Source organism: Diuraphis noxia, unplaced genomic scaffold (genome assembly GCF_037042655.1).
Source record: "Diuraphis noxia isolate RWA-SAM2 unplaced genomic scaffold, SU_Dnox_SAM2 contig0004, whole genome shotgun sequence".
NCBI lineage: Eukaryota > Metazoa > Arthropoda > Insecta > Hemiptera > Aphididae > Diuraphis > Diuraphis noxia.
This window is the reverse complement of record NW_028301714.1, coordinates 13,519,004-13,538,791: the sequence shown is the minus strand read 5'-3', so window position 1 is coordinate 13,538,791 and position 19,788 is coordinate 13,519,004. Positions and strand designations below refer to the sequence as shown.

The 19,788-nt window shown below is 32.2% G+C and overlaps 1 protein-coding gene across 3 annotated transcripts in view; it reads left to right on the top strand.

Moving 5' to 3' along the window:
- The window catches only part of LOC107173642 (trehalose transporter 1-like protein), an 84,746-nt gene that overhangs the window by 49,478 nt on the left and 15,480 nt on the right, over nt 1–19,788 (top strand). For all 3 annotated transcript variants that reach the window (XM_015524250.2, XM_015524253.2, XM_015524251.2), the window contains exon 3: nt 5,148–5,227. In XM_015524250.2, the coding sequence (XP_015379736.1) occupies nt 5,148–5,227 (80 nt within the window). The remainder of the gene's footprint in view (nt 1–5,147; nt 5,228–19,788) is intronic.

Sequence of the window (19,788 nt, the reverse complement as noted above, 5' to 3'; positions counted from 1 at the left end):
GAGAATGATAAAGAAGACGAGGACACTATCTCTGGTCATGGATGTATGTGTAATAGGTGCGATTTTATATATTATTATATACTATTATAGTGACCACCGTATTTTTACTTTTTAATTGTACGTGACTCAACTGGAATATTTTTTCTGTTGTCCAATATTGGTCTATAAAAAAGGTTTCTAGTTGATTGACTCTGGCAATGGTTATTTTCTTATTTATTAATTAGTAACATTTTAACATGATTATATTTGCTTGACGTATACCATAGTAAATCATTACTTTAAAATAAAATATTAATGTTTAACCTAAATTGGAAACATTAAGTGGCAAAAATACTTAACAATAGTATTTAAAACAATTTTGTGACTAAAATATTACAACTTAAGTTAAACAAACATGTACCAGCCATCGTTTTAGAATTACATATCATTTAAATTTAAAATCCAAGGAAAAACCATTTCATTAATTTTTACATTGGTACTTAAATACAAAATGTAATAAGACCTAGTTCTTCTGAGCGTTTTGACGTCAACTAGTCGTGTTAGGAAAGTCTTGGACATATTCAATTGTAAAATATCTTATAGTTTTTCTGTCTTTTATTTATGGAATTCTTGAGTTATTAATTGAGTGTGTATAATTCTTTTAAAAAATGTCATTTCCTTGAGTAATACAATTCCATTGCAATTTTATATAAGGAAAAGAAGTGCATCAGTCTTTATACTCCTGAGCTATAAAAGGGTAATTCATGAATAATAAAACGCATTGTAAATATACATGAACAATAAATAACACAATACACATTTTACATTAAGTAAATAAGCAATATTATATATTTTTTTAATCATAATATTTTAATGTCACTTTATTTGATATAATTTATAATTGTGTTATAAAAATATTATGCTTACCTATATTATATAATTTAATGCTCAATGTGATCATTCTCACTCTCATTCTACATGATTTTATCAAAACAACATACTCGATTGTCATCAGTTTTTACTTGTTAATATTATCCGTAAAGTACTCAAAAGCGATCATTATCACAATATTATATAATATCCATTTGGAGATGAATTTTACTGTATATTTTATTCGTGTAAAGATTTAATTAAATTGTATTTTTTTTAAATTATCATTGGTATTTTCTTTATGAACTAATTTTCACCAAAAAAATTACACATACCTAACTTTTTAAGTTATAGTAAAGGAGATACCAACGTATCTACCGTAGTTCATGGAATGATCTGAATATATAATATTGTAATAACTTATTAAATTAGTTAACAATTCCGAAAACCTAATTTTGTATAGATAGTTATAATACACATTCGTAGTCTTGGAAGATGTTATGTCTCTACGTTTAGTATTTTTTGAATTTGTTACAACAAAATAACTTATATAGTTTTTTTCTTTTAAACATCAAATCCGGAAAAATTTAAGCTTCCAACAATTCACGTGATAACAGAAAAAGAGAACAATATTAAATATTAAAAAAATAATAAAAATAAACATAAAATGATAGTAAAAACAATATTATAATAATTGTTGTTAAGTATAAATAGGTGATATAATTATTTTACTTATTTAAATTTTTTAGTTTTTGTATTAAAAATTATAAATGTTTTAGCAGATCATATTATTGTAAAAAGATTTTAGTTCAGCAAAAATGTTAAGAAAATTACTAATGTATGTAGCCTTTGACACTAATTTAAAACATAAGTCAATCATGCCAATATCTATTTTAGCATAAACAAAATGTATGATATACTATGAGAAATATTTTTAAATACCTAGATAAGACGTTTATCATCATTAATATAGTATTTAATTAAGTAATATGTAATCGAACAAAATAAATATTATATCTGTTCAATTTTTGTGATTAAAACTGATTTTTCACCTCAGGTTAATCCAAATTATATTCAGATATTATTAACTTTGTATGATATCTACATTGGTATGTTGAAACTTTTGACAGTGTAAAACAATAATGATCACTTTGAACTTGAAAGTAATCATTATTCATTAATGGTAGTCATTATACTCGTATATGTGATTATCATTAAAAATATATTATATTATTTTTCTTTGCATAAACTTCATATTATTAAGTGATAAGCGCTCTCATAGTCTGAATAAATGTGGCCCAAATATTGATTTTAATTGATTACTGTTTTAATTCTATCGGTCTATAAACTTAATAATTTCGTAGTGTACAAGAATACCAGAGTTTGATAAATTCATAATTTCATGACAAGTTAAGCTCATAATCTTATCAAATCTTGAATACTTTAAAAATTGTGTCAACTGCAAAGTCATAATATTAATTACACCGACTTAATCATTTTATTTTTCGGAATGTACCTACATACAAATACGATATCAGGAAGGTACTATGGGTATAATAAATAACTCGTAATAGATAGACGTCAAATACAATTAATAAGTTTGATACGCACAATAATTTTGATGATTTAAAATAATGTATTCTTGTGCGTGTGTAAACAAATTAGTTGTACGACATTGTGAGTGCTAATGATTATAAACATTGCTGTAAAAAATAATAAATTTCAGACATCAATATTGAAATCGAATGACTTTTTCCGGAAGAATAATTAATTTCAATGTACCGTCGTGTTTTTTATTTCTTGATTTCCAATAAACGGTGCTCATTTAAATAATACTCGTACAATAGAATATGTTGTACTTGTGAGTGAGAAATTTTCCGAGATTATTACATCAATAAAAAAATATTTCTGAGATTTAATTCAATGGCTAATCGTGAAGACAGCATATAAGTACTTGTATAATTTAATCCTAACCACGCATATTATTCAAGACGTGTTTCATTAACAACTTACATGTTTATAACCTACGTACATAAGTGTGCATAATATTATACGATTACTTGTCGCAGAGGCGTATTCAGCTTATAATAAGCGATTGAGTAGAAACCGTTGTGGAAGAGGGGGGGGGATTTTTAACTTTTGGTTACTTTCTGTTCTGTAAGTAAAATGTTCGATTTTTTTTTATAAGCACGCGTTGCCCATACAAGATCGTCGATATTCAAATAGTCAAATAGAAATTCAAAAATTAAACTACAAATTCTAATTAGTAACCAATATTGATTAAATTCGATAAACAAATTCAATCATTATTATTGGTACATAAATTTAAGTAGACACCAGCCTACTGTCTAATATCCATTTATTCGATTATTAGTATTTATAGACATTGGAATAATTCATATCGAAAACAAACCAATAATTTTTAAAATATAATTTACAATCATTAAATAAGAAGTTTTTTACAAAGTTAAAGGTATTTGTTATTCTTTCAAATTCGTCTGTCACAATATATTTTTAAGTATTAGAATCGTTTATCAATAGTCATTCATTGTTTAATTAGGATGCTTATTTCAGAAGTTAGTAAATGCACTGATTATAGAGTGATCTGAGTGGATATTATTATCGTATGCACCGGAGGTAGAAAGATATCGAGAGAGATCACTTCGATCAGTTTTCGCGAATACTAAGAAGCATGTGTCTCGTTGACGTGCATGCAAGATAGTTAATAGTTAATTATTATCATCCCTAATAAACGAAAAAATAACAGCATAACAAACGTATAATAATAATAATATGATGATGATGATGGTTTTACACGATAGAAATAAAAATATGTTTGACTGCTAGTCGGTGTCGGAGAGATGCGAAAAAACAAAACTTTATATATATAATGTAAAATTTATTTTCAACAAGTAAGCCATGAAGGTCGCTCGATACAACATTGTCACCGTTGATGATATTATTGTGTGCAAGTGCCGCGTGTTGTCGTTGTCATTTCCGTACCGGCGCTAAAAATATCGTTTTTATAAAAATACTCCTACTGTAGGAAACTTTTTCTGGGAAGGGCAAAAACTTTAAATCGTCCAAAGCGTGTTGTTATTATCAATACGTCCCTACGTTACTCGTGCGGTTGACGAATTTGTTCGTCTCGGTAATATCGTTTTTCCAATCACACCGCCGCCGACGTCACTAACTCGCTCTCGTGATTTTCGCGCTCGCGACCGATGAAGTGACATCCTACCGCCTGTCTAAACTGTACGCGAGTTTAATGAGACCACGTGCACTTGGCTACAACATTTTATAGGATTCCAAAATTTCACATATCTTCTCATAACAAACATATTAATATTTTCTGAAAAATTACAATTAATGATAATTATATTGAATACTATTTTTTCCAATCCAACTGTATCAATAAAATCAATGTTTAATAGTGGCGATAACAATAACTATATCGCCCGTGTCTGTAGAATCACTGAAAAATATAAAATATGATTGTTGCAGCAACTTTATTGTTTTCAAACAAACTGAACGGTGCAAATCGTTCATCACATAATATTATGTAGGTGCCATGAGAAGTACTGATAGATTTTATATAACTAGGACAGTAGGACGCCTGCAAGTGCACTCGGCCCCAGATTCGGTTTGATCGTGCAAAACGCTGCGGGTGATGATCGCTAAGATCCGTTAGTGGAAATTCGCCGTTCTTCGGGAGCGTTTCGCGACAAATTTCGTTGGGCACCCGCAGTGCCGGACAACCGTCCTGCCTCGAGATCACGCACCGTGCACGAGGGTCCGCCGTCGCTCCGGTGGATAGCGCTACGCGCGCGCGTTCGCTCGCCCACACCGCCACCGCCGCCCGACCTGCCGTTCGCGCGCGCGCACACAACCAGAGCAACCGTGGTCGCCGCCGCCGACGTCGCACCAGCTCGTACGAGTCGGTGCCAAACAGCCGCGAGCCCGCAACGCGTTCACTGTTCTCGCTCCCGCCGTTGTCGCCGCATGCTCGTTTATGCGCAAAAAGTACATCGACGACATTTTACTATCGTCATCGCCGCCCCGAGACGTGCTAGACATTAACCCGCGGAGTCGCCGCCGCCGGCTGACATAATATTATCATTATTATTATTATTATTTTTATCGTGTGCCCGAGCCCGACACCAAACCGCGAGCGCTGGTTTCTTCGCCGTGCCGTACTCATCTCACATAACCCCCCTATTTTGGCCGTCTAACGGTTGCACAAATACATTGTACAATATCTGAAAAGCCGGACCAACCATGGATTTGTCGGTTTTCAGTAGCATGCTGTCGGTCAACGGGCCGAAGGGCACCAGACGAGAGGGCAAGAAGTTCAGACAATACGCCGCCGCGCTGTCCAGTAAGTACCCATCTCATACATCTATATAATATATATCAATATCATTAACTTTAATTTATAATTTTCCAATTTTGTACTACTTGCATGTTATGATATTAATACTATTCTCAAGTGTAAGGATGGCATCCCCTTTCCAACCCTACATTCCGATGTATAGGTACCAAAGGCCCTCCCGTAGCAAGTCGTCGGTGGTCGGGTGGCGGGGACCGATAGGTCGGGCTTGCTTTACGCGCAGAGAGCGCCCCTCGAACCCCCCCGCAACCTGTTTCTATTATAAATTATAATGCGTGTACCAACCTTTGTTGTAACCACGTCGTGGAGATTACGACCACGATATTATTGCTGTTTGTGTATAATAATGGTTACGATCTGGTCGGGCAAAAACCGGTCTGTCTGTGGGTAGGTAGATTACCATTATTATTATTATTGTTGTTGTTATTGTATAATAATAATAATATACCTGCCTACCTACCTCGTATACACGTGCAAGCAGCTGCTGCTAGCCGGGACAATGGATTTTCTGTCCGTCTGAGGCTGTGTCAGGGAACGACGGCTTTCCTATTTTTACCCGCACTCACGTCATCAGTCGCAATCGTACTATTGTGTTTTTAGACTGTGGTCGGTTCACGCTCACTGGCCAGCTACAGTAGTGGCCGACACCCGAAACTGTCGGTTTTGCTGGTTAGGTAAAACGATTAGGGCTGTCACTTTGTCACGTGATCAGGTTCACACGCCGATTTGGTAAATTTCAAAATTGAAAAACAATGGTTGGCGACAGTAGATAGAAAAATTATTACTCTTGTGAATCTTTACTTAGGAAAATTCAGTATTACTATCTAACTGTCGTCCAATATTGAGATTATAATTAGTTTTCGTCAAGTAGAGTAGGAATTTACCGCAACCGAATATTTTTCAGTATACAAATTAGCAACGTGCTAGGAGGTCGTTGTCGGGTTACCCTCTCGACTAAAACACAACCGGGAGAATCTATAAATAGTGAGTCAGTAGACATTTCATGACACAAATGGCCGACTTGTTGATTATCCCCCGTCGTCGGTTCCAGGAGGGTTGAGACTTGACGTGCAACATGCTCATAACTACTGGGTGCGACTAGGACACAGACATAGGGTACTATAACATCGTACACAACGATGATAATATTTTAGTTATACGACACGACACGATGACGAGGCGCGGGAACTAATATGGCTATAATAATAATAATTTTTCTATCAAGTCATGTTTATTATAATATTATTTATTAGATGAAGGATAGGGCGAAGACGACTACTATTTCGTATGATTTCATTACAATATTATATTAAACGTCGCCGAGTGTAATATTATTATAACGATATTGTGTGCGTTGTTGTCGCGGGGAATATTTTGTCGTCATTGAGCAACGACATGATTCAGATGTCATTGAACGCCGTGGCATTATCATTTCATATTATTGTCTTGTCGATTTACGACTGTTTACACTTCACGGCCAACCAATGCGGTGGTGTGAAGTTTCTGGCTAAAACGTTAGAGAAGAACTCAACTGTCGTCCGATGATAACCCGCGCGTATTTAATGTGTGATGTAGGCGAATTACTTAACATAATGCCAACGCACCTCGCAGTAATAATATTATTGCCGTTTACGTTATCTGTGCTTATTTATTATCGTCGTTATTATTATAATTATGTTGTAGTTAAAATAATAAAATTAATGTCGCCGTTTTTGAAATGAGTCTAAACAATTATATAAGCACCTACGTGCAAAATAAAATAATAAATAGATATCGAGTTATGCGTATTGGAAAATTAATAACCTACAATATATACCTACCATTATAGGATACATTTTTTTCAGTCCGGTCAAGCCAAGAGTTCGACTCGATCGTACTGAATATTAATATTGCTGCTATCCATTGAAATCAAAAGACATGTTTAGATTATATAATTTATTACATTATACCTACTTTTTATTTATTGTGTTTTAATATTAATTATTTTCAGACAAGTATCGTAACAAATTGAACCGAGCTAATCCAATTTTTCCATAATGTCAAGAAGTTTAAGAAAACATATTTTATTAAATTCCATTTAGGGGTAGTGCAAGACGTAGGCTTAGACATGAAATCGTTAATTTTTCGAAGTTTGCCAGAACCCTCTATTCAATGAGTTTTTAACTGTCGGCGTAACGGGTAAGCCGCGTACTCAGCAGTTGACCGAGGTCATTGCAGCGTTCAACGAGGGAAATCCTTTTATTTTAAACTCAGCACCATTATCCGCTTCCCCTTAAATCGTTTTGTACAATTATTGTAAAAGCCTTTTAGTCCGTTGCCCTACCGAGATCGAAGCAACCTATAACCGCCTGAATTATGTTTGACCCCTTACAATGGTATAAATATTGCACAGTGAATTATGTGTGTATATGTATAATAGTATTAAATACCACTTCGAATACCTACTACCGTGACAATAATAACTATGCGAACTATACACTCTGTATCTCCTCCATATCTGAAGTAGCAGATTTAGGATTGAATTCTAAGGGGGAGGCCTTTAAAAAAAATACTTTTATTAAATGTATTCACTTTTGGTTAATATCGACGAAAAAGATTAATGGTTTGTACTTTTGTAGCGGTTTGTAGCGTCTGGATCCGCCAGTGGCCTACAGATGGTTTGATTTCAGAAGTTCCGATGGTCTTTTGTATAATGTTTTAATATCACTTCATGGTACATTGCCACATTGATACCATATAATATTTTTTTTATTCGTTCGAACGGTTGACGATTTCTTACACTACGATCGCATTTCAATTGGCGGATAGTCTGTTACCATAATATATTATGTTGATATAATAATGTAATACATTTTGTTCAAACGGCTTAAACACGAAATTAATATTGCCTGCAATAATAATATAATATAGCTTAATACTCTACGTAATAGCTGTGCACTAGACGAGGTGCTCTAAGACGTTTTTAGAGATAGTGAAAGTAAACAGTAAACATTATTCAAGTACGCGTTACTTTCTGTATAGGTGCACTATGACATACATCGCCCAACTGCGGTTAGAGACGAGCTTAAAGTAGACTAGACTAAAGACATCGCTAAATGAATATACACGTGTTGCCGTTACCACGACGATGGCGATCACTGTGTTTTCTATTTTACCATCTACCTAAATGCATTTAAATTTAAATATATAAATAATATGTACTTACACGCTATAATTATACGGATAAAAACCAAAGAGATTCGTAACAGTTAATCAATGTGCGCACATTTGTAGTGGACTTGTGATTATACACTTATACCTATAATACTGTACACGTTCAATAATGTCAGTGGGTAGAGGTAGTTTTAGCTGTACGTATGATTTCTGTACACGTAACGTTTAGTATTTACGTAGGTATGTCGAATGACCGATGTGTGTGTGTGTTTTTTTTACTGTACAAAAGCAAAATTATTGCTTTATTATCGATTCCATAATATTGTCAACGTTTTGAGTGGACCGTGGGCGTTGTCATATTATACATTGGAGGTATGAATAGCGAAATCTGTAAATCATTATGAAGGAAGTAGATATCGTATAAAATAATTATTAATAATTATCTAACGAAGAGTAGGAGCAGCTTATTGCAAACCCGACAAATAACATTTCATGAGTAATATTTATATGACACACGTGACGGTGCGACATACACTAATAATATATTTTAATCTCACTCCTATAATATTGTTTAGTTTTAAACCGTAATAATACGCACAACGCACACTGCACATCAGTAGATCGGGACAACAAATATATTGATTAGCTAATGCCTAATTGAATATATCGTAAAAATATATATTAATTATACTAACAATATAAATACGATAATGATAAAATTACTATCTATTAGTTTGTCATCGCAGTTTATGTAACACTATATTTTAGGTCACCTTAAAGCTTATGCTCTTAAGGTTATATGGTAGGTACCTACAAATTGATTAGGTTATATTCATTACAATGATATTTTAAATTTTTATAAATGCCAAAACAACCGTCTAAACTAATATAATATAGTATTGTATTTATTATCAATTATTGCTTTATAAATATTTGATCAAATAAATGTTTTCATCTTATAAATTACTGTAACTTGTATAGAGTTAATTTGTTGAAAGAACTATAAATCAGTGAGAATCCTTTATTTCATTAACTCGAATAGTAACTAGGTACATTAATATGTAACATTATATATGTAGTAAACGTTCAATCAATCTCTTAATTTTGTACAATAATATGTTTGTTCTTATTTAGATAGAATAACAGTATACGTTTATTCTGATCAAAAATAAAACAAAATTATTTAAAAATAATTTACTGTGACTTAATTTTTTCCAATTAATTTGGATGACGTCCAAGTATAATCCAAACCACAAGATTATAATTCTAAGATTTTGATATTAGATGGTACATTATGTCTGATCCGTTTTTCAGAAATTTAATTTATCCAACATTTTCCTAACTTGATTAGGTATAATGCGTTTTGTTGTTAGCTCAAGAGCACGACGAGTGACTTATATTCATAAATCATAATGCATCGACGTGTTCCACTTTTCTCTCGTATTTCGTATTTTTTATTCGAAACCTATGATTAAGTATAATTTCATATAGGTATTAAGTTAAGAAAATATAGAACATAAGCTTACAAAACGATAACTTTAACTAAACTGTGTCAAGTGCGATATTTCTGTACCACTTCATGTCAATATATATTTAGTATTTACACGAAAAATGAATGATGACATTCAAAATATTTGTATAGGTATGTAAACACATCATTTTATTAGGTATATAAAAATGATTTTCATCTATAATGTGGTCTTATTAATTTTTAATTACAAATATTTGCTCATTCATAGTTATATTTCAATATCCACTAGGCACTAATATAAGATTATTTATTACAATGGTGAATACACAGAAATTAACAATAGTGAGAGGGATATATTAAAAACATATAATATATTATAAAAATGTTTTATTATAATAAAGTTGTCTTAATTAAAAAAACAACAACAGTCCCCTTATGTGAACGCAACTATAATAATATGACATTTTATATTCATATTTCATCCAAAATGATAGGTATCTAAGTATCTTACTTAAGTATTTACATATTTGATATTTTTTTCGAATTAAAATGACTATAAGATAGTAATAATACCATTGCGGGCTGCGGTGTTATAAATTGAATTCATATCAAACGTAGGAACTGGCAATATAGTTAAATTTTGATAAATTTTTTATAAACGTCATATGATCTCTGATTTCAGAAATCTAAGAACCGTTTAAAATATAAATGATTATGTACTCCAAGCAATTTAGTTTGATGGTGTTCGTTTCTACGTATAAACCGGTTGCGTTACAATAATTTTCAAATAATTACTATAACGACGACTACCGTCTCAAACGTGTACATGTTATTTACGCGTATTTTATGTATTGATCAATATTTATAGAATACATCAAACATCAACATGAGATATTATGTAGTATACAAATAATAAAACTGTCTAATAAATGTTAAGGTTAATTATATTAATGCGGATAGGAAAACTTAAAAAATCTAAAAATAACGCACGTGAATATATATATTTTTTTAATTTTAACAGTAGGTACTGGGTACATTAGCGTACTTATTTATGTTTATCGTATAATTTATAGGGTAAATACTTTTTCAACATTATGTTCTAAATTTATTTAAAATATATTTTATTTTTACGTAAAAGTATAATATAAACAATCATAGTTCTAGGTTGAAACACTTATGATTTTCCGACGATGGCTCAAAGTTATAGTGTCATAAACATTAATATTAAACAAGGTTATTGGGTGGTCATTTTGACGAATATGGACATAAACGTACGTCTTTGTAGATATAATATAATAATAGTATAACGCAATATAACATTATAGGCACATTTATTCAAATCATACCTAATAGTTATTACCACCGATAAAACCTTGGATGATTTGTTTTCTTTTCCGCACTACTAATAATGTCTAAATCGACGGAATATTATATTATTCTACACTCGTGGTGCTACAAATAAAATATAATTATTATCTCAAATGCATTTTTCGTGATGATAAACTCCACTAACAATTATTTATTCGTAAATGATATTCCCAGATAACGAGACTGCGATGTTTATACGTACGCTGATCACACCATGATATAACTATTTTTTTTATAACATGGTATGACAGCAACTTTAACAAAAATGAGATACTCTGAGTGTTAATGGAATAAACAATATTTTATCAACTATGCCATGAAATATTGACGTCACTTGGTCCAGTTCAAATTATATTTAAATTCAAAATAAGGCGGCAATCATGATATAACTAACAGTTATATTAGTTATATCGGTTTATATTTATATTAGTTACATCATGGCGACACTATTATAATTTATTGAACTATTTTTGGATCTTAGAATAAATTGTCCAATGTTTATCAGATGATATAAATAATGATATATATACATATTGTATACGTATACAGGGTGAACTTTTTAAACAATTGTAATTACACTAAGTAACACTAAATATAACTCTAACAAAATATTATATCTACTACTAAGTATAACTCTAACAATGTATTATATCGACTACTAAAGTACTAAGCATAACTAATAAACTAGATACTTATTCAAAATTACTTTTTCGACAACTTGCCATTCAAATTGCTGAATATTATCCAATTCTAATTTATTTGACTATAAATAATATACTAAATAGTAATTAGTATGAATGCATTAATATTTAGGATAAAATCATCTGGTTAATTTATCATGGGAAATGCAAATGAAAATAATTATCAGGCATAATAGTATAACAAAAGTAAGTAAGTCAACATTTTTAATTTCAATAGACAAGGTGAGTACTGTAATTTTTAATAATAATGAAAAAATTAATCAAAAAATATAAATAAAAATCATACAAAACCACGATATCTTAAATCGTGTACAAAACTCAACGGGTGTTAAAACAATTAGATATTTTAAATGAAATAAATAATAACTGATAACAACGTTTGTGATAACAGTCGACGGACCAAATGACGAAGGCACCATGCGCAGAGCTCTATTGCTGTGATACCATGTTAGTTATATGCATCACACGTTATTCGCGCTTAGTTTAAATTGTCAACAAATCAACATTACTGTGCTCTGTGCATGTATAATCGGCCTCGGCGACTATGACCAATGGTATAATATTATTGAATTCTATATGTATATTAAAATATTACACGGTCCCCAGCTAGTCACCACTTACACGTTGACCTTTAAAATATTGTCTTCGAACTGTGACGATACAATATTATATTGTATTGTGTCTATACGATGTCTGTCCTGGTTGTCCGGACCCCAAAACGTTTTCATTGAGGTTCGTTCACTGCATATTATGTTTTCCCTTGGTCACGTGTACCAGCAAACGAATTATTGTTCGGGACGACTCGACTTATTGGTCGCACATTATTATCATAGTGTTGATCCCGCATTCGATAAATATATATTATTTCTTACTGCTCTACGTGATGCTTTTTTTTAAAAAGTTTTTTTCCTTTCTAAACCGACCAAGCAATAAAGTATATAATATTATAAAATGTTACAGCTAATGATTTAATACGTCCATTGACCTTGTTCATCTATCGATCACTTTTGTCAATCACTACCGTAGAACACATTATTCCGTCGAAACTGGTTTTACAGTTTGTATATAATATTACATCAAATAATTTGCGTTTCGTTCTCGTAAACGATAGGCATACGCCGTAGTGTCGTACCACCGCATAGAGACGTGGTATATTATGTTATTTTTTAAAAAACTTTTTTGTTTGTTTGTAAGTGTTAGGTATATTATTTACTGCTTGGTTTACTGTGCATAACAAACGACGTTTCTTAGTTGTTGCTCAATTTGTTGGTAAATAATATTTTTATACGTTTAAATATAGAATGACGTTTTAACTTTTAAAAAATTGCGGTAATATATTTATATTGTATGTTTATCTTGTACCGAATAGATTTTATTTTTACTCATAATTAATTTCTAAATTCTCAATCTATCGCTTCTTACCTACTTTTGCTATAACTTTGTTGTAATATTATATCAATATTATACGTATTAGTTTAATATTATTTGAATTTCATTATTGTATTAGTACCTATACTAATATAGATTATGTGCCATTCATTATTGGTATTGTTTCAAATTCTTTTACTTTGTCGTCATCGTATGAATTTAAATTATGTTTAGTACTTACACGCAATAACTCTGTACATTAAAATATTAAATTATGACGTAAGTACGAGTAGTGCGTAAGTAACCACGTGGTTCTAAAATATATAATATAATATACCATGCGTATTAATCATTATATTTTGTATGCAATTTTATATTTTATATTGTGATATAGTTTTTCATTTTGTTTCGATGTATTAGGTAGGTACATGAAAAAAAATTATTTTTTAAGATTTTTCGATCGTTATCTTGTTTTTCTTGTGTTATAATAGATGAATTAGAGGTATTAGCTCGATGAGGAAATTAAATTTTATCAACACTGTATATAACAAGGGCAAAAATTAGGCCATCGTTACGTTGATAGGTATGATCTCGTTTGATAAATTATATTTTATTGATCTCTATAAGTATATGACGCATGTATTAAAATGAAACGGGAAAAAATCTTTTAACTAAAAAAAATTAATAATAATATTAGATAATTTAAGATTGATTCGTATGATGTATAACTGCACGATAACGCTCGTGTATGATACATTTTTAAACGTCTGACTAGAATATTAAATAATAGACGCCGTTGAAAAAATATAACTACCGGCACGCCGAACCCGCCTGTCGTGCTTCATATTTCTTCTATCTACAACTGTCAACTAGGTACGGACTGCAACACGATTTGTACACCAAACACACATTATTATAATATGCGATGACATATTATATAATAGGCGATTATTGTTTATACACTCCGCCGGGTCAATGCGTCATATCTGCCTGACAGAAACACTCTGTACCGGTTCATTTCACACGTTGTAATATCATAATATGCAATGTGGCGTGTGTATTACACCTAAACGGAGTTAAAAACTACAGAATAAACGAATTTCAACTATATTATGCGAGAACTCTGCAACATTCTATATAGACTTGATCGTTCCGTTCGTGTCCACGCCGCCGTCAATGTTATACTCAATAACGAATGCGTCAGGATGATAATATAAACAACATGCGGTATGGTCCAGGTATTATAGTTCAGGTCCGCGCAACTCTACACTATTGCTCACCCACGTGGCCACGCGTATTATTATACTATAGGTACGCTACGCAACGTCGCATGCCTACCGAAAGATCTGACGGACAAAAAGTTTCGATCACATAATACCGTGTCGTTTATATCATCGTGGAATGCATAAGAATATATTTTTTTCGATTTTCCCGTTGCCCCGTTCCTTGTAGCGAACCACGAAACCTACTCGGTGGCTAGAAAATAGAAATTCGTCCGTTGTTATAACATAATAATATAGTGTTATTAAATGGTTCGTTCGTCAACACGTCGTGACTTGATCATGGAGTCGACAACGAGCTAACAAAAAATTGTGTATGCGTAACACGACATACACCTATCGTCGGCTAATTCACATTAGTAGCCTGCGCAGCCACCCGGAGTGCCAGGCGATACGATAATAATCATAATAGTATAATAATTATAACGAAATATATGATTTAACAATAGTGGAGGCCCGAGAAAAAAATGTAAGTTATTATATTAAAGAATATTTTCTATTATGCGTTAACCTTACAATATTGTTACAATAATAACAACGACATAGGTGCCTACCTAAACTATGGTACAATGATTATAACATTCGTCTCCTGCTCAAGTTGTAGCCTTGTAGCGTTTCGTGTCGTCCGGACGGAGCTCGCCATCGAATATTGTTATTTATATTTCTTTTCTCACGTTTGGTCTTTTTTTTTTTTGGATTAGTATAAATATATTTAAAAATATGACTGGTATACTCGTAGATTTCGGATGCAGCCAGTTAGCCAAAAAACAAGCCAACGACAACCTACAATACATAGATATTATTGGAAAGTGTTTTAGAGCCTATTCAACATCTTATTGTATAACACTGTTATTGGTGTGACATTTTTATTAACTGACACATTTTGATGGATGTTTTTTTCATCGATTTTTATTTTATGCGTCTTCATCTTATAGCTCTATAAAATGATTTGTCAATCGATCGACTGTGTTTATGACAAATCGCATCGACTTTACTTTAGACTTATTTTTTCGGTTCTATACGTGTGAGAGATAATAATTGCAAACCTCATCGGCGTAACGTCCTCTAAAGGCTTACGATTTATTTATGGGATTTCATTCGGAAACAAAAAGTTAACATCTCTAGTGCACGTGCTACGGTATATTATTTATTAGTTATGAACTAAAAATTTAAGCCCGAGACGAAATTCGCACTGTTCAACAACCCATAATGTTTTTACATACAACACATAATAATAATTATTATACAATATACCTATAGATGCGTAAATAGCGATGGTTACACATGTACACTTACATGCGCATTGTCTGAAACCATGTACGGAAACAACGTGTAGTTGTATGACATGCATTAGGTACCTATTATAAACACATCGCCGGTAACATGTGCGCGTATATTCGAAACGAAACTATCTGGTCGGAAATTCATGAGTGCTGCATACGCGTATAATATATTACAATATACGGAACGAAACGACTGTTATTATGTTTATTATTGTTATCATGACGATATTGACAAGTCTGTTAATGATGATCGTTTGAAAAATCGTCCGCTGGTGAGTTTGACCTATCCGATTAGCTAAACGTATATATATATATAATATTATCATGTTTACAGTCAAAAAAGTAAACTTTACATATATGTTTTTTGACGGTCTTAATCTTCGTCCCGTTTTGGTCTGATCTGGGCGGGGTATAGGTATTGGACTTTTCGTATTCTTTTTAAGCATAATACTATTATATAGGCACCTACCTACCAGTCTGCATCGTTCGCTTTTAACACACGCGCTGGTGGCGGCAGCCCACTAGTCTCATCGAAACGCCGTCGCCTCATAACCGTATAAATAATTCAGCCGGGCGCGCGCACATCTTTCGGGCGACGTGCCAATACGATATTATTATTGTAATACCCCCGTAGGTCGTCCGCTCTCTCCATCGCCGTGTCGATTCCGCCGACTCTTGTCGATGTCCGTCCCAAATAAAACTAAATTAATTTATTATTATCACGCCGCGACGTCCCCGACCTAGGTTGAAGCACGATGCGCATGCTATAATAATAATATAGGTAGGTATGTCTAATGTGTTATAGATTCCGGGCACGAACCGCATGCTTACAATACTAAATCTAATATTACGGAGCCGTCGGCACTGCAAACGATACACAGGACCGTTTGGTATAATAATTATAGTAATGATATTGACATGCGCACCTATTTAATGCAATATTGCGCGAGATTTCTATATGATTTTGCCGCGCGATGACTATGACGTTCTCTTCGTGTCATATTATTCAATACGCGTGACGAGGACGTTTATTTTTTTTCGATCAACGAGAGTGTCGCAGAGGAAGATGGTTAACGTTCCGTTTGGAATTCGAAATTCGACACGCGGCCATCGGTGGTCATCGGATAAGCTGTCTCGCTAAGTCGGCGAGAAACATTACACCGATATCGATATGTATCGTCGTCGTAAACTATATGTTTCGGGATAAGTACTACTGCAGCCGTCCGTTGTAGTTGTAAGCATAATACATAATATTATTATAATTGTAGTTATGTTACCTAAATTGTGTATGATATCCATGATCGATGTGCAGTTAAAATAAATTCTCTAAAGAATGCTTATTGCAGTGTTGCACTCCGTATTTAGATTTTTGGGGCTGATTAGTGAATTTTTTAGTTATTACGTCTATTATCTAATAATAAATCTGAATAAAGAGTCAATGTCATAAGAATAAATTGCATATTATAAATATTAATCAATTTATTGATTTAATGTTTTACCTTTTTCAATTTGCTAACGTAATGTGTGTACGTATGCAGTTATTTCGAGTACTTAATATAGGGCCATTACATTTGCACGTTTTGTGTTCATCTTTGTACACATGTACAATATAAAAAAATTACCTTATAATGATTTATATGTATATTTGTGTACGGGAATGCGCGTTCCAAATAGTTATAGTCTAGTCATGTCCAGTCTGGACACTACATAACGATATAGTTATCAGTTTAATTCAGCTATTAGTGATACATTTTATTATAATTTTAGACGTTCATCTAAATGTGTGCAATGACATTTGCAATCGTCAAAGCCAACACGATCATTTTTAGTTTGTTTAAACAGCCGAGAATAGTTATATGATCAAAACAATGTCGACACATGTTTCAATTAGATAAGGCATCGTAAAACAATAAAACAAATCATGTTCTACTATTAACCGTATATACGAAGTTTAAGTGGAGCTGTGGAGGTACGATATTACTTTATTTGTTGCTCAGCGCGTGATACAAAATATGCATTACTGCAGCAGCAATACGACGATGATTGTAGACTGTATGGGCCGCGGGGTTTGGATTAAACTCGTCGTGAAATTGATGCGGTTTAAAATCGATCCCCAATTAAACAGCCGGTGGACGTTGTGTTGTTTACTGATCGGCTTAAATCGCGATTGAAATGAATATGAAAACATTTTTAAATCGTAAATTATTACTCTGAAATATGTAATAATTGATACATTGTAGGTTATTATATTATTATTATATATGATACATTTGGCGATTTATAATATTTGCAAGCCGGAATACTATGATTTATAATCAAAAAAAACATTTACCATGATGTTATGGTCGACAGATCTGCAGTATTATAGAACACGCGCTATTAGGTATTATGCGAGCCGCGGGAAAACGTCACGATTACAATTATATTATTATGATGAATAATTTGAATTTAAAAAGGAATTTTCGATTTGTTTGACGAGGCGTCTCCCGTCTCGATTTTGACAGTTTTTAAATTATGTACATTGCGGTATACCTATATAAATTAGTTTTATATTTCGACGTTAACTCGTTGTATATATTCCGTTATAGTTATGGTAGGTATCCGAGTACTCCGGTGTGATGATTTGCCACATTGAAAATAATCAATTTTTAATTATTTTTTACCACTACCCATTCTCCTTGCAGTTACTTATTAATTATTATGTATTTAAAAATCGTTGTGAGATAAATGCATTGCTATTATGATGTAAAATCAAAATCAAAAATATGTTTTGTTAATCGTCTCGACGAAACACTGGTAAAATATAAATTTTTGTGTATTAAGCAATCCAGCACAATAGGTACAATGCACAATATATACTACTATAATATTGTTATCTAGGTATTTTAATGTGGATCCTATATATAGTAATAGTGTCGAATGCGATAACCCAACCTTAATAAATAATAAGACCCTTCTGAAATTCATTAGGCCTGCATAATATTACAATATATATTTTTTTTTCCAAATACCTACTGTGTTTCAGTGTTTGACAATCGACGCTATCCGTTTCTCTGAAAAACAAACGTAATTATTGCATTATTGCGTTATCGTTATAATATTATGTACACAGTTATTAATTATTATCATTTTGAATTATAACAATAAGAGCGATTGTGTTTTTATCATCATATCCAGTATGAGAACAAAGGTGAGATTTAAAAAAATTGGAAGTCACAAACAAATTTAATTCGTAAGTTTAAAAAAAAAACTACTTAACCTATAGAAGTTTTATAGAAAATAATAAATATAAAGATAAAGATAAAGAACCAAACTGATTAAAAAAAATCATATATTTTACAACTTAATCCTCAAGCAGAATTATAGAATATTATTTTGTAATCTGGCCACACTGATCACAATATACAATTTATCGAACATAAAAAAAAGTTATAGTGGCTAATAAAAATAATATAATGGTATGATTATTAATCTCTTAAAAAACGCGTATTAAATGTTTCAGAGACTCATTTAAAACCGTACAAATATTAATATTTGTTTCCCTCGCGAGTCCTTAATAATTAATTAAAGCCACCACTCACCATCATCATAATCGTTCTGTATGCAATGTAGTGTGTTCTTTAATGGTTTGTTCTCACGATGACACGATTGCATTAGATTCTTCAACATGTTATTATTGTACGCTTGTTGATTGCTGAAATTCCATTGTTTTTATATATTTTACGATCATCATCTTCTTCGTCCACCCACGTCGTTGTTGACAGTAAAATACGACATTCGAACAATGGACCCGCGTTGTTTGGGACGTCGCACAACAAATAGTTTTCCGTTTACCCTTTATTTTGTATTTGTGTATACAACTCTCCAGGCCACGAGCCAAAGACAAAAAAATATATCAGAACACGCGCAATAATATTGTAATTGA